General features: G+C 52.2%; 2 protein-coding genes across 5 annotated transcripts in view; one reads left to right on the forward strand and one right to left on the reverse strand.

Moving 5' to 3' along the window:
- The first annotated feature begins 2,884 nt into the window (after nucleotides 1–2,884).
- Nucleotides 2,885–8,531, forward strand: RAB42 (RAB42, member RAS oncogene family). 2 transcript variants are annotated; one of them, XM_057305100.1, is made up of 2 exons: nucleotides 2,885–2,953; nucleotides 5,640–8,531. In XM_057305100.1, exon 2 carries the CDS (start codon nucleotides 5,746–5,748, stop codon nucleotides 6,061–6,063), a length of 318 nt encoding a protein of 105 aa, XP_057161083.1. In that variant the 5' UTR covers nucleotides 2,885–2,953; nucleotides 5,640–5,745; the 3' UTR covers nucleotides 6,064–8,531. The 2 variants fall into 2 exon arrangements, with proteins under 2 accessions (XP_057161083.1, XP_026372667.1); XM_026516882.4 differs by lacking the exon at nucleotides 2,885–2,953 and adding an exon at nucleotides 4,726–5,020.
- Nucleotides 8,532–13,883: 5,352 nt separating this feature from the next.
- Nucleotides 13,884–15,584, reverse strand: part of TAF12 (TATA-box binding protein associated factor 12) — a 30,924-nt gene continuing 29,223 nt past the window's right edge. For all 3 annotated transcript variants that reach the window (XM_044390520.3, XM_044390519.3, XM_044390522.3), the window contains one exon: nucleotides 13,884–14,359. In XM_044390520.3, coding sequence (XP_044246455.1) covers nucleotides 14,324–14,359 — 36 coding nt within the window. In that variant the 3' untranslated portion in view covers nucleotides 13,884–14,323. The remainder of the gene's footprint in view (nucleotides 14,360–15,584) is intronic.

The raw sequence follows: 15,584 nt of genomic DNA on the forward strand, positions 1-15,584 counted from the left end.
ACTGGGCACTGGGCTCACAAATGAAGCAGAACCGCCGTGCCCCCGGGAGTTCAGTCAGACTTCCAAAGTTGGAAATGACGCTGTGAGCTGCGACAGGACGCCGCTCCGTGGGCGGCGGGGGAGCAGCGGCTGAGTGGGTTTGGGGAGGCGCTCTGCGAGCTCATGTTGGAGCGGGGCCCTTGGGGAGGGGTTCTTAGGAAGGAAGGGGCGACCGAGTACTCGGAAGATGAACGCATTATTTGTTCAAGGCTTACCTCTTCCACTAATAGATAAATTACTGAGCGGTTACCAAGTAAATGATGCTCGATTATCTCAGCTAGTTTTCATAATAACCCTGTGTATAGCTATTATAGTTACACCCACTTTACAGATAAGAAAACTGAGCAATGCGTCCAGGGAGCTAAGGAGGTAAGGACTGGAATCCATGAGTCCACTGCAGAGATCATTGCACCCTGCAACCTTGCTAAACTCATTTATTAGGTTTGGTAGCTCCTGTGTAAGTTCCTTAAGAGTTTTCACATGTCTGTGAATAAAGACAGGTTTGCTTCTTCCTTTCCAATCTGGATGCCTTTTATTTCTTTTTCTTGTCTTATAGTATTAGCTAGGACCTCTAGTACAATATGAATTAATAAGTTAAATTTCATCAAAATTAAAAACTCTCAGGGTGGGTTTCAGGAGAGGAGAATTTAAAAAGGACATGGGATATGGTTTCACTCATTTGTGGAACATAAGGAATAGCAGGGAGATCGGTAGGAGAAGGAAGGGAAGAATGGAGGGTAAACAGAAGGGGGAATGAACCAGGAGACTATGGACTCTGGGAAACAAACTGAGGGTTTCAGAGGGGAGGGAGGTGGGGGATTGGATTAGGCCGGTGATGGGTATTAAGGAGGGCACGTACTGCATGGAGCACTGGGTGTTACACACAAACAGTGAATCATGGAACACCACACCAAAACTAATGATGTACTGTATGGTGTCTTTTTATTTTCACTGCTGTGTAAGTGCCTGGCATATAAAAGAGCTAGCACATAATAAAAGAGCTAACAACATAATAAAAAAATTTTTTTAAATAAAATTTTAAAAAAGGACATGGGGAAAAGGAATAAAAGATAAAAAATAATATCATACATTATTTTTAAAAATTAATAAATCCAGGATTGAATCAAGGATCATACATTATTAAATAAATAAATAAATAAATAAATAAATAAGACATGAGGGTGGCTCAGTTGGTTAAGCGTCTGACCTTTGATCTCAGCTCAGGTCTTGGTCTCAGGGCGTGGAGCCTACAATCAATCAAATAAATAAAGGACATGGGAAACTTTTTTGGGTGATGTATGTTCATTATTTAGATTGTGGTAATGGTTTCATGGACGTGCACTTGCATCAAAAGTCATTACATTGTACACTCTAATATGTGCAGTTAGTTTACTATGTGTCTTTATACCTCCATTAAGATGTAAAAATAAAAAACATAACCAAGAAAAATTTGATATTATTCACCTGCTCCAAAATCTCCACTGACTTCACGAGACATTCGGAATAAAAGCTGAAGTCCCATGATGGCCTTTGAAGCTACATGATTTGGCTCCTCCTCCTCTCCGCCCTCATCACCCACCATTTGCTCCCTATTTCATTCTGCTCTCTTAGCCTCTTTGCTCTGCTTGGAGCATCCCTTGCCTGATCCCGCCTCAGGGCCTTTGCTCATGCTGTTCTGCCTGGAACTATCCTCTCTGGATATCACAGACACCCACACTACTCACTCCGTCACTCCCCCTCGTTTTGTGTTCTGCTGTCATCTCCTCAGAACACCCGATTTCGACGCAGCACCCTGCCGCCCTTCAAGCCATTGTCCTGCCCGGTCTTATTTATAGCACTTAGTGCTTCTTGACATCACATTATATAGGAATTTTTTTCTGTCTTCCCCATTACAGTGTGAGCTCTCAAGACCAGAATTGTGTCTTTTTATTTTCACTGCTGTGTAAGTGCCTGGCATATAAAAGAAGAGCTAGCACTTATTGAAACAATTGCGAAGTAAATGAACTAATCAATGAAAAAAACTTGGCCATGGCCACATAGCTAGTAAGTGGCCTTTGGAACTAAAACCTTGATCTCTCTCATGCAAATGTGCAGAGCTGCCTGCTGTGGTGCACAGCTCTTCCAGATGACTTTGTGAGGTGGGCACCGTGGTTTGCCTTACTTAGCAGAAGGGGAAGCAGAGTGTGGGGGGAAAGCCACTTGCCCCGCCCCAGTCATAGAGCGAGTGTCTGGCAAGGTCCGCTGACATCTGGCTTCTGGGGCTCGCTGCAGAGGGCAGGCACATGACCCTCGCCCACAGCAGGAGCCTCTAAGAGAGGAAGTTCCAAGAGCCCAGTGCTGACAGTGCACTGCCCACGGGTGCTGACCACAAAGGCTTCTGGGAATGCTGGGTTCCAACTGCCTTTCAAGCTGTTGCATGCCTCTCTGCCTCTGTCCGGCGGCTCCTGCCGGGAGTGCCCTTCCTCCTTGAACTCCCTAGCTCTCCCTCATCCTGGGAGACCCAGCTTCAGAAGCGCCTCCAGCACAACGTCTTTTCTGAGCCTGTAGCTCCCCGAGTTCAGAGTCCAGCCCTAGTGTGGGATTTGACTGGCTGAATTAGTGAATGAATAGCACTTACCCGCTTTCATTCATTCTTTCAACCATTAATATTGACTTAGTTCCTGTTTTGAGCCGAGCACTGAGGATCCCACCATTGATCACTGCCCTCAAGTGACCTAGGGAGGAGACAGCGATCGCAGCGGACAAAAGGGCATGTGACCTCACTGGCCAGTCAGCGCGAGACTTCCTGAGGACAGGGATCTAACCCCAGGCCTGTAGTAGGAGTCAGCCCTTTGAAGAGGAGAAGAGGAGTGTTCCTGGCAGAGGGCAGAGAAGAGGAAAGATGTTCACATGGCTGGAGCTCAGAGTACCAGTGGTGGGTAAAGGAGGGGCTAGAGGCATCCATAGGGACCTGACACACAAAACATTTTTCCAGTTAAACAGAGTGAGGTGGAGACAATATCTCAATTAAGGACTCAGTGGGGAAGGTGGGAGTGGGGCCGACTCTTAATTTGGGCAAAGCTGGCAGGAAGGATTCCTTCCCGAACACACACCCTTCCTGAGGCTCCTCAGGGTTCCTGGATTCTCAGGCTCCTCTCTTTTTCCTACTCCTAGAGATAGGGGACGAGCAGAGACATGGGCCCTTTCAGGCTCTCCCACGCAGGTGACCAATGACTGAGATTACGTGGAGACAGGTCAAAACGGCTTCTTATTGATTTGTTAGGAGTTAGCCAGAAGAGGGGCACCTGACTGGCTCAGTTGGTAGACCATGTGATCTTGAGCTTGGGGTCATGAGTTCAAACCCCACTTTGAGTGTAGCAATTACTCACATACACACATACATACATTATATCCACTGGGGGAAAAAAAGAGCTAGAAGAAAACCTGGGCCTCCCTAGATCCTCAACCTGTCCTGTCATAATTAACACAGAATCAACACAGAAATAGCAAATAAGGCTTTGGGCTTGGGCAAACCTGGCAGCTAGTCTGTCTTCCTTGTTGAGTGACCTCGGATTCTTTATCTCTGAGCCTCAGTTTCCTCATCTGTAAAAATGAGCAGAATAACAACACCTTACAAGGTTGTGTGAGAAGGAAATATGATGTGATGGTCTGCAACAGTGAGGATTTCGCCTCACCACCAATTTGCCAAATAAATTAAACTGGTAAAATCCACCCACGGTGGAACAATGAGATTAAACTGACAGATGAGCTGTCTGCGACCAGCCACAATTCCAGCCTTGATAACTTGGGCTTCCAGACCGCCTGGAGAGGGTAGACTGGCTCTTGGAGGCAGATGTCCCTGCCTTGCCCTTGCCACTAACCCACGGGGACCTGACCACAGTGTCCTGGTCCTCTTGGCACTTAATTTGCAGTCCCCCTTTGTGGCATCGGGGGCATAATGAAGTGTGAGACAAACTCAGATGTGAGTCTCAGCTCTGCTCTGTGACCAAGACAAGCCTCAGTCTCCTCGGCTCTCCAACAGGCACACCATGGCTTTCTTAGAGTTGTTGCCCGCAGAGTGTGAAGAACTGACCATCTGGCCTCGTAAATGTTAGTTGTCCAGACCACAGGCCAACTGCACTCCCTCTGGAATCGCATTTGCCTAGATCTGTCCGGCCTCCTACCAGCCCTGTTGGCCTGTGTCTCTCTGGGCCCTGAGGCCCCGCCCAGGCAGGTGCTGAGGATGCATTGGGGGCTGTTAAACATTGAACCTGGTCATTGAACGGGAGGCCCCACGCCAGGGCCAATGGAGCTCCGGGAAAGGAGCACCTGGGTGGGGAAGGGGCACCTATAAACCATCAACTTTCTGGAGTGGTGTGTCCAGCTCCAGCAGCAGGGGCCCAACTAGGGCACTGCCCGGAGGATGCGGTTGGAGAGAGAAGCCAGCGGGCGGGATGAGGTGGACGCTCGGGCGGTGTGGGGCTCGGGCCAGTGCGTGCTTGGTTCTCGTCCCTCGCTCGTCCTCCTCCCCACGCTGCCTTCTTTAATCTCCCATCCCGCGAGGTAGGGGCTATTAGAGGACAAAACTGGGGCCCCCACGGAGGAGAGCACTAGCCCTGGTGTCTCGCGCCCCCGGCCAAGGGGCGGGGCCAGCCGGCGGGGCGGGGCGGGGCGGGGCGGGACGGCTGGCCTCGGGCTGGACGGCTGGCCTCGGGCGGCGGGGCGGCTGGGCTGCCGCGCGGCCGGGCTGCGAGACGCGGGCCATGTCGGCGGGGGGCTGCAGCTACCAGTTCCGGATCGCGCTGCTGGGGGACGCGGCGGTGGGCAAGACGTCGCTGCTGCGGCGCTACGTGGCGGGCGAGCCCGGTGCCCCGGAGCCTGAGCCCGAGCCCGAGTGGGCGCCCACGGTGGGCGTCGAGTTCTACAGCCGCAAGCTGCAGCTGCGAGCCGGGCCGCGCGTCAAGCTGCAGCTCTGGGACACGGCGGGCCACGAGCGCTTCAGGTGCGGGCCGGGCGGGCCAGGGACCTGGGGGGCGGGCAGTGCCCCCCGCCCCGCCTCCATGGCGGTTCACCGAGGGCTCGGCCTCAGTGGCCCGGGTACAGGTCTGGGAGCCCCTGCCCTGGTCTCTGGCCCTCCACGTGGAGTGGTTCGTCCCACAGATGCGGGGGGGGCAGGGGGGCAAGACGCCCAGCCAGAGGCCTGAGACCCTGGCGCCGGGACGGAGCAAGGGCCCTGCCACGGAGACCTGGAGGGATGGGTGACCCGGCTGCTGAGAGAGCCCCCCGGAGCAGAGCGGGAGGTGTCAGGGAGTTTGGAAAGGAAGAGAGGTTTGGGGCGGCCTGGAAGGAGTTCGCCAGGCAGAGAACGGGAAGCAAAAATCTGCCTTGAGGAAAACGCCCTGCTTCCTCCAGGAATGGGGGAATGGTCCAGAGAGGATGTGGGTGGAACTTGCTCCCTGGCCGAGGCGCAGGCACTCCGCGGGAGAGACAGAAGCGCAGAGAAGCCGGCGGTGGGAAATGAGCTGGGGGCGGGTGAGGCAGGCGGTGCCCGCGGGGAAGTCCTGCGTCTGAGGGGCGCCTGGAAGGCCTACCCCTCTCCCAGCTCACTCCCCCTCCTTCAGGTGCATCACCAGGTCCTTCTACCGGAATGTGGTGGGTGTCCTACTGGTCTTTGATGTGACAAACAGGAAGTCCTTTGAACATATCTGCGACTGGCACCAGGAGGTCATGGCCACTCAGGGCCCCCACAAGGTGATCTTCTTACTGGTCGGCCACAAGAGTGACCTGCAGAGCACCCGCTGTGTCTCAGCCCAGGAGGCGGAGGCGCTGGCTGCCTCCCTGGGCATGGCCTTCATGGAGACCTCCGCCAAAAATAACTGCAATGTGGACCTGGCCTTCGACACCCTTGCTGACGCCATCCAGCAGGCCCTGGAGCAGGGGGACATCCAGCTGCAGGAGGACTGGGGGGGCATCCGGCTCATCCACAAGACCCAAGTCCCCAGCGGCCCCCCCAGGAAGCAGCCCCCAGGTCCATGCCAGTGTTGACTCTGGGAGGGAAAGGGTTGAAGCAGCGGCAACCTCAGAAGTGCTGCTGGGATGGGGAGTGTCAGTACCTTTCTGGAGAGCAAAGGGCAGGATGTATCCAAAGGGTTAATATAAACAGTATCCGAGCAGTCACACCTCCTGGATTTTGGGGTTTCAGAGTTTAGCCCCTTTCTGCCAGAAAGCTCTAAGAAGCCAGGTGTGCAGCTTCGTGTCCTTCAGCCTGTTTCCTCAGTTGTCAGTGGGGCTCATAAAAGACCTTGCCACGGTGGGGGGGTGTGGGCATGATGAGAAATGGATGGGGGACACGCTCAGCCAGAGCCAGCCCTACGGTAGAGCTGAATACAAGAACCGTCCTCACCACTCTTTCCCCTCTGACATTTCTGGCAGTGCTCCCGAGCCCTGACGCTGAGACGCACCGAGTCTGGACGCGGCAGCACAGGCGAGGACTGGGCAGGGGATTTTGGGGCAAGCCTACCTGGGAGCTTCCTTAGGTCCTCAGACTTGGATGAGTCTTAAATGTGTGCCCTGAAACTCACGGTTGCTGCCCAGTGCCCCTACTCCAAGGCCGGGTGCTGGATCTGGATCTGGGAGGCAGGGATGAAGGCAAGCGAGCAGCTCCTAGGTTGGGCACATAGTGGACACTGTGATTAGCCACCAAGATGTCCCTTCAGGGCTGAAGAACCCCCAGCCTTCTACCCCCACCCCGGTATCCCCCCTCCCCCAGCTGCTGGGAGTGCTGCCCGCGATGGTGATGATGGTGGGCTCACAGCATCCTCTGGGAACTGCCTACCGCTCAGGGCTGCCCACATCCAGTGTTGCTCTGTTGAATCTGTTGGGGGGTGGGGAGTGAGTGTTTAAAGGCCTGGCTCTCTTGCCCCAGCTCTGAAGGTCAAACCCAGCTTCATCACTCTTCCTGGGGCTGATTGAAGCCATTGTTCTTACATTACAGCTAAATTCACCCTCTGCTCAGTCCCACTTCCCTCCCTTCCTCCCCCAAGCGGATATTGATCTCAGGAATCCTCTAATCAATGTCTGCTCACTAATCCTCATCTCAGAAATTGCCTCCTGGGGAACAGGAACAGCTAGGTAATCAGGGAAGGCTTCCTGGAGATGGTGTTTATGTTGGTAAGACTCTCAGCAGGTGCAGAGGGGGTGTCATTGTGCCAGTGGGCACGGGAAGGGCAAGGACAGTTCCACAGCAAAAAAGAGCACAACCACTTCACTCACTTTGTGACCTGGGGACTTACTCGGTCTCAGAGTCCTCCTCAGTATCATGTGACTGACAATCCTTTCTTCCGAGGGTTCTTGGGAGGTTTCCAGTCAGGGTGGGTTTCTTAGATTCCTCCCCACCGGGCCGGGCCGGGGTGGGTCTCCTTGTGCACTGTCTCCTCTCTTAAAACATCATCACTCATCCTTAGTCTGGCAAGGTTGGCAGGTTACCCTCATTTCACCAATGGGGAAGCTTGGAGAGGGAGAGGGAAATGACTTGTTTTTGAGAATGTTATCATTTCTTCATCGTTTTTTGTTTTAATAATAAGCATCTACTCTGTTCTGGGCTCTGAGGATGCAGTAGTGAACATGACAGAAAAGCCCTCCTGGGGTTGACATTCTAGTGGGAGAGAGAAAAAATGAGTAAATAAGTGAACTAAATGTTTCCAGTTGTAAGTGCTGTGAAGCCCACAGATCCTGGAGACAGGGCTGAGAGAGATGGGACTGACTGCTTTAGAGCGGTTGGTCAGGGAGGACCTCCCTGAGATGACTTTGGAGCTGAGCGCAGGGGAGAGAGAAGATGGGTGAAGCTAAGAGCGGAGGTCTGGGCCGAAGGAACGGTGGCCAGCACTGAATACTTCTTATGTCCGTGTGAGGTAGGTACTATTGTTCCATTTTACTGATGTGCAGACGAAGGCCCAGTGAGCAGGTTAACTGAAGCCAGTGAGCAGAGGGAGAAGCCCCGAGGCAAGGAACAAGGAAAGAGCTGGACTCTTTCTAGGAATTTACTGGAGATCTGAGCAGCTAGAGTAAGTGAAGAAGCAGGGAGTGACCTTCAGCTGGGTCTGTGGTTTCTTATCTCCCAGAGCTTTCCTGAACAGAGGATAGTGTAAGCCAAAGCTTGTTTGGGAGATGAGCAGCTGGTCCTGCTGGTGGAGGTGGGTTGCTGTCAGGAGTTCAAAACCTCCCCAAATCCCTGAAGATAGGAAGAAAAAACTGACCTTCTCCTCTGTCCAAATCCTGGCTGGGCACTGGAGAACCAGCCCAGGCCCACCCAAGGCTGGGTCCATCTCCAAGAAGAAGATGTTACCCACTGTCCCCAGCTGCCTCCCTTGAGGACTGTTCAGCAGGCTGCAGTCATACATCTCTAATGCTCCTCAGCCTCAGTTTCCCCATCTGTAAAATGGGGAGAACAGTAGTTTCTGTCTCACAGGGTTGTTGTGAGGATTAAATGAGGTATTATGTGAATTCCTACCACACACGTGAGCTCATGCATTGTAGGCTCTTTCTATGGCTTATTATTAACTCGAAGCAATCTTACGAGGTGGGGCTGAGCTTATTCATTTCACAGACAGGGACCTAAAGTCCAGGATGGGAAACTGATGTGGCTCAGCTGGTGAACCCAGGCCTCATCCACCACCTCGGGCCAGGCCCGGAAGGTCCTACCTTGTGCCTCGGGGCTCTGGTCCCACCCTCACAAGCCCCTCGTAGTGTAGCAAACCCTCTGGAGACTGCAAGTGCCTTTGATGGGTAGGATTCCGGCAGCAGTAGGAAGCAGCCCTGCCCAGCCCACTGGCTAGAGGAAAAGCAGAGAAGAGCAGTGGAGGGGGCAGGCCCACCTGCCAGCTCAGCCCCCACCCCATGAAGTACCATTGCTGTCACAGTTCAGGGCCCAGGCCCCGTGGTCTCGAGTGGAGATTGTGCTGCCCCTCTTGAGGCCTGTAGGGTGTCCCCTGTTGATTCAGCATCCACAGTGCTCCCCTCCTAGAATTCAAATTGTCTCCCCACAGTCCTGGCCCTTCCAGAGGTGGTGCGTGCTGCCTTTCCCCCTCCTTTTCCCTGACAAATTCCGACCCACCTGCAGCCCTGGGCTTTGCACATGCTGTTTTCCTTCCCCTGGATGGCCCCAGCCCTCTCCCCTCTCCCTGGGTGAGCGGACTGGCTTGCGACACTCAGATAAGTATCACTTCTTCTTAACCACAGCATCATCCCAGCTGCCTAAATTACGGTGGGCTTTGCAGTCAAGCCTAGGTTTGACTTCTGGCTCCACTATGTGTAACTGTGGGACCCTGGGGAACTCACTTCATCTTAAGCCTCAGTGGACTCCTCTGGAAAACGAGGATAGTAATACCTAATCACAGGGTTTTAGAAAGGATGAGATGAGAAATCAAAGACTGTGCTGGTCACACAGTAGGAATTCACAAAATGGAAGTCCCCTTCTTCCACTGAGGGGGTTTTATTCATCACCATAATGGAACAGACACTACCAAAGTAAACACTGTGGGGAAATACCAAGGATTCCAGACTCTAACAAAGTTCTTAAAGATCGTGACCTGCCTCTGGAGATGTGAACTGGGTTCTGCTTCTGTACTACGAGTGAAGTTCCAGACTAGTCCCTTCAGGTCTATCCCTAGACTCTTCTGAGCAAGCAAAACTCCCTCTCCAAAGCAGCACCCTGGCTAAACCCTCCAGCCACAGCAGCTTTGACAAGGGCAGGCTTCGAGGCCTGGATCCAGCCTTTTGCCCTTTTGAAGGCACGGAGCCAGTCTACCACCATGGGAGCCTTTCTGAAGACCCTGCCCATTCTGGGAGCCACTTAAACTTAGTGGGTGAAGAGGGAAGACCCATTCTGCCCTCCACACACAGCCTGGAACTGAAGATGTCTGGGTGGGAGCCCAGTCCCTGTCCTCTACCTCTGAGCCTCGGTCTTCATGGTAAAATGAGAACAATTCCTACCCCACAGCTTTGTGGGAGGATTAAATAGGATGCCATGTGTTAAGTGCCCAGTAAGTGTTAAGTTCCTTCTGCTAACAAGCTCCCTTTGGGTCTTTCATGTGTCGGTCCCTTGTCTGGAATGTCCTTCCTCTCTGTCAAAACTCTGTTCGTCCTTCAAGGCTTGGCCCAACCGAATGTATCAATTCCTTCTCCGAGCCTTCAGGGCACCTGGAGATTTCAGGCTCTGTTGTCTCTCATCATTTTGTCCCACTGGACTGTAGCGCTTCAAGGCCAGGGCTCCCAGGAGAAGTGTGGACGATGGACCAAGAACACAGGTTTGAGTCCCGGCCTGCCCAGGGACCTCAGAAGCATCAGAATGACCTCTCCAGACTTTGATGTTCTTACCCGTAAGATATGGGGCTCACTGGCTGATGCTGGGGCCTTTTCTAACTACAGGTAACTGTAAGGCTTCAGTCCACGTCTGGCCTCCTCCTCCCTGCTTCCCCTCATGCAGGCACAGGGGACTTTTCAGGATGGCTTTCTGGTCCCAGGTGGCTCCATCTGTGTCCTCAAAACTCACCCGGTTTGTTGCGACCACCCTCTACCTCTATCCTTTGGCTAATACTTTCTCGGGAAAACCTCACATGCCATATTCCTTTACTTTCAGTCCGAATTAACTATAGCAACTTCTTGGCTGGTCCCCTCCCACCTGTTTCCAACTCCATTCTCCAAGCTGGCAGCCAGAACAAGGCTTTTAACATGTAAACACAATCCCATCAGTCCTCCACCTAAAACTCCACTGGTCCCTAGCACCTGCACGGTTTTCAAACTTTTTGTTTATATGCCTGTTTTTAGCACCAGAATCCTCTAACCAGATGCAGTCTTTCTATTAGCCCTAAAATGTCCAACGGTTAAGAAAGTATTACTCAGGGGCACCTGCATGGCTCAGTTGGTTGAGTGTCTGACTCTTGATTTCAGCCCAGGTCATGATCTCAGGGTTGTGAGATCAAGCCCCATATTGGGCTCTGAGCTCAGACAGTCTGCTTGAGTTCCTCTCTCCCTCTCCCTCTGCTCTCGCTTTCTCTCTCTCTCTGTAAAATAAATAAATAAATCTTTAAAAAAAGAAAAAAAAAGGTATTGGTCAGGCTAAAGAGGGATGGGAAGCCCAAGACCAGCCGTCCCACTCCTGCAAGACAGACACACACACACACACATACACACACACACACCAGCCTCTGAAGCCCGGGCGCTGGACCTCGCCACGATGCCTGCGAGCTGTCCACCTCCTGAGCTCACATCCTGTTCGTCTCTGGCCATCCTCTCCCACTGCTACACCTTGTTCTTGAGCCACACTGACTTCTGTACACCTCTGCGCCTTTGCATATGCTGTTCTTGGTCACCCCCATCTTGTCTCCCCAGGACTTAGGGAGACAGTGAGGGCAGAGTTAGGAGTGCAGGCTCCAGAGTCGGATGGACTTGGCTGAAGCCTCGGCACCAACACAAGCTGTGTGACCTTGAGTAAGTTCCTTAAACTCTTTAAGTCTCAGTTTCCTCCTGGGAACCTGGGATTAGAAAAGATACTACAATTCAAGCACGTGACACACACCAGTCACGTTCTTCCTTCTTCAGACTTGCTGGGAAAACACAAAGCGCTTATCCACAGGAGATGCTTAGCACAGCTCGGGGTGGCCCCCCGGAAGCACTCTCCAGGGACCCTCTGCAAGGACACTGGAGCACACGCATCCATCGGCCCTGCTGCCCGATCCTCCGCACGGGCCAGGCTCCAGGAATCAGTCGCGTGGGCGTGGTTACTCAGCCAAGGAGGAAGAGGGCCTCGTGCCCAGGATGGGGCCGAGCTGCACCAGGGCTGGGTGCACCAAGTCACATGAAGCCTTACGGATCACTCGGTGATGCCCCAGTCCCGCCCCCCTACACACAGTGGCCGAAGCTGTGAGCGCGCCACGCAACCATCTTTCAGATTCACCCCTGCCCTGCACTTCACCACCACGTGCTCAAGTAGGCGACGGCCTTCTAATGGCTCTGCTTCCACTGTCCTCTCCCTTCCCCTCCTGGCTATTTGTACCACTGCCTGGCCAGAGTGACCTTTTCCCCCATGCAAATCTGATTAAAATCCTTCAGTGGCTCTTGTTACCTTTTGGGTAAAGCCCACTCTTGCTGGGGCCTCTGAGGCCCTGCAGAACCTGGGATGACGCACCTCACTGCACTGCCTCGGGCTGGCTTCCACGCAGTTCTCTCTTCCTCAGAGATCTCCACCCCTTCCCCTGAGCTGATTCTCTCTCCCTCAGAGATCTCCACTCCTGCCCCTGAGTCATTCAACTCGGCTGTTCAGACCCCTTCCCCTACCCTGCAAACCTCTCTCTCCTTTGCAGCCCTAGGCACAGAGGCAGGTTGGTTTGTTTGTGTTTTAAAGATGTATCCATTTATTCCAGAGACAGAGAGAGAGAGAGAGAGCACGTGCAAGCAGGGGGATGGGCAGAGGGAAAGAACATCTCAAGCTGACTTCACACTGAGTGCAGAGCCCCATACAGGGCCAATCCCAGGACCCCGAGATCACAACCTCAGCTGAAATCAAGAGTCAGAGGCTTAACTGACTGAGCCACCGGGCGCCCCAGGCACAGAGCAGTTTGACACCCACCTTATCACGGGACTGCTCCCTGTGTTTTTATTCCTCAGTGTAGCCCACTGCCCCGCCCCGGCCCAAGCCCAGCCCAGCCCAGCCTGCTGAATGATCTAATACTTAAATAATACTAGCTGAATAAACAGTCCTTCCACATACAGGTGGGACAAGACTCAACATAGATGAAGCCACTTACCTGTCACACAGCGGATCAAGAATTGAGAACTTTGGACTCTCCCCCAGCTCTTTCCATGAAACTGCCCGATTCCTTTGTCCCTTTCTGTCCTCCATGGAGGATTCAAAACTAATTCTGGATTCCTTTTTGGCTGTCAAGGTGAGTGACTCGCTCCTACTATCAGAACGCGGCAGGAGGCCTTTTGCTGTTTGGTATCACCAACAGAACATCCTTTGAGAGTGTCACCCAGTGGCATTGGGATGTTCTGGAAAAAGTGAAACCCTTCAACATCCTCTTCCTGGTGGTAGCCATAAGAGAGACCTGGTGCCTGGCAACAGGCGATGCCGGAGGAAGGGGAGGCTGGCTGCCTCTCTGGGTGCTCACTGTGTTGAGACCTTGGCCAAGAGCAACAGAAACATCAGCACAGCCTCAAGAGCTCTACGAGGCTTGAAAAGAGGGGTTCTGGGCTCAAATTCCGAGTGGGAGGGAGTGAAAAGCAGGGCAAGGGGGATGTGCCCATGCTGGTGACCCCTGGAAGGAACAGCCATGCCCTCTGAAGCCCAAGGAACCCTCACGATCCACAAGGGCTATTTTGGGCTCAGGACGGGACAATGTCTGCGGCCACTGAAGGTCATGACTCTGAGGTCTTAGGGGCCTGGTTCCTCTGCATGATGGTGAAAATACTGGGATCAGGGATATCAACAACTAATAACAGACAAGGCACCTGTGCAGATGGGCCTTTCCACAGGTTACTGCCATCCTTTCTTAGGGCCAAGGATGAACTCCAGGAGTTCCAGAAAAGCAAGTCAAAAAAGGCTTTGCCAAAACCAGGATGCCTCTTCAGTTTGGGTTCATGACAGAAAGTCACTCTGCCCCATTCTTATGGCAGAGAAACTGGACTCGAACTCCTACTGATGGTATGGCCTTCCTTGGAGTAAAATAATAAAAAAATTCCTGGTTTTTTCCTCCTCACAGAAATGAATAATGGTGCTGCCACCTGCTGACAGAGAACTACATCCAGCCTTGCTTGTCCTCTTAACTCCCTCTGGCCTGTCAAAGGCTGTAAGCCATGTACCCTGTGTCTTTCGATTAATAACTTCTTTATTCTGGAAAAGCAAATGAAAGTCATATTCATATAAACACTGACATTACAAAGTACAGGGAAAAGGGGAAGGGAGAAGGACAAAAACCTCTACAAATCCTGCTAATACTGTCTCACCAAACAAAACCATAATGTTTTGTCCCATATTCAATCACTTATATAATAAACCACAAATAAAATCTTCTCTGGAAGATACATCGTTCTTCTTTGAGACGGCAGGGAAAAGGGACTGGAAGTTGGGGTAGGAGGCTTTATTCTTTTGGCAGATCTTCTCAGTCATTATAGATATTGCTGCACTGTTAATAAAAAATATATGCTTCTCTGTAAAGCATTAAAAAAAAAATCCAAGGATGAGATGGCTGAGGTCTCAGCTCAAGTATCTCCAAATACATTGTTGTCCATTCCCTGACCTTTCCGTGTGTTATTTCTTGGTTGTTTTCCGGATCAATGCCATTCTCTGAAAGGAGAGTGCAATAACCAATTACACGGCTTATAATCAGGAACTTTCCCAGTTGCCCATGTGGGGCACGGTCTATACCACAAGCCGGAGCCCTCGGGAACCTACACACACAGGGCAGCTCAGCCGTCTCCTCTGAGCCTAAGAGAAGTCTTCAGGGCCCCCACAGATGTTTAGATAGGCCAGTGGATCCACTTCATTGACCAGAAGACCCAAACTGCTGGAGGTTAGCAGGATGGCAAAAAGTTAAAAACAGAAGACTACAGCTCTTGCCTTTAGGGGACTTAGGGGACAGGCCATCAAAGTGTGTATTTTCCAGGCTCCCCCAGCCTAATCTCTCTGAGGATGAAGAAAATAGGAAGAGGGCTGTTCCAACCCTGTGGCCATATAAAAAGGAAGCTGATATTTCACACTTGATGACCTACAATGAAAGGAAACGGACACTAACAATTTCCACCACGACCCAGCAGGGAAACATTCAGGTCATGGGCTTCAAATTTTACTATTACCAGCCACTGGCCAAATTACTCATTTGCTTTGCTTACTTTTTTGCCCAAGAGATTGTCCTAATATTATGATACTTGCTGAGAGAGAGAGAGAGAGGAAAAGTGGATAATTTGGAAACAGAGCCAAAACGACCATCCATTGTCTGGAGGGACTCCCTTCTGAAGAATACTGTGGTCCTTCGATTCAGGCTATTGGTGGTTTCCCTGTAGGACTTCCTCTCTGAGGGCTGTAAACATATACACTCCAGAGATCCCAGGTTATGGGACACTCAGCCAGAACCACCCAAGTGTGTCCATCAAGCTTGCAAAAAGCTCACTTTTCAAATCAGAGGAGCCAGTTAAATTTAGACTTTGTCAAAAGGAAGCCATCATTGCTGTTAGACTGACTGATGACAGGGGCAACTTGTAGCACAGCAGAAGCGGAGTTAGGTTCTCGTACTGACCCCTCAGGTCTGCAGTCAGAGGGACAGAGCACAAAGGGCAAGCTGGGACAGAGGCCAGAATGCCTGCCCCAGCAGCCTGGGTGCTACCCTCCAGCACAAGTACGGCCTAGCTCTCCTTTCTTTAAACTGACCTCTCGTCCGAGGGCCACACACCATGCTCCAACCAGCCACGATGCACAGCGCTCCCACTAGGGAGATGTGGAGGGGCTGAGTATTGTCCATATTAGAAGAACCTACAATCAACAGCTTTACGTGACACCCCTCAGGGTTGAGAGA

This window comes from Ursus arctos, unplaced genomic scaffold (assembly GCF_023065955.2).
Source record: "Ursus arctos isolate Adak ecotype North America unplaced genomic scaffold, UrsArc2.0 scaffold_32, whole genome shotgun sequence".
Taxonomy (NCBI): Eukaryota; Metazoa; Chordata; class Mammalia; order Carnivora; family Ursidae; genus Ursus; species Ursus arctos.

Excerpts from the sequence above, each read along its gene's own strand:
- RAB42 (XM_026516882.4), top strand. The coding sequence starts at position 4,782 with ATGTCGGCGGGGGGCTGCAGCTACCAGTTCCGGATCGCGCTGCTGGGG. Across the intron at positions 5,021-5,639 it reads GCGGGCCACGAGCGCTTCAG|GTGCATCACCAGGTCCTTCT; the intron begins GTGCGGGCCGGG and ends CCCCTCCTTCAG.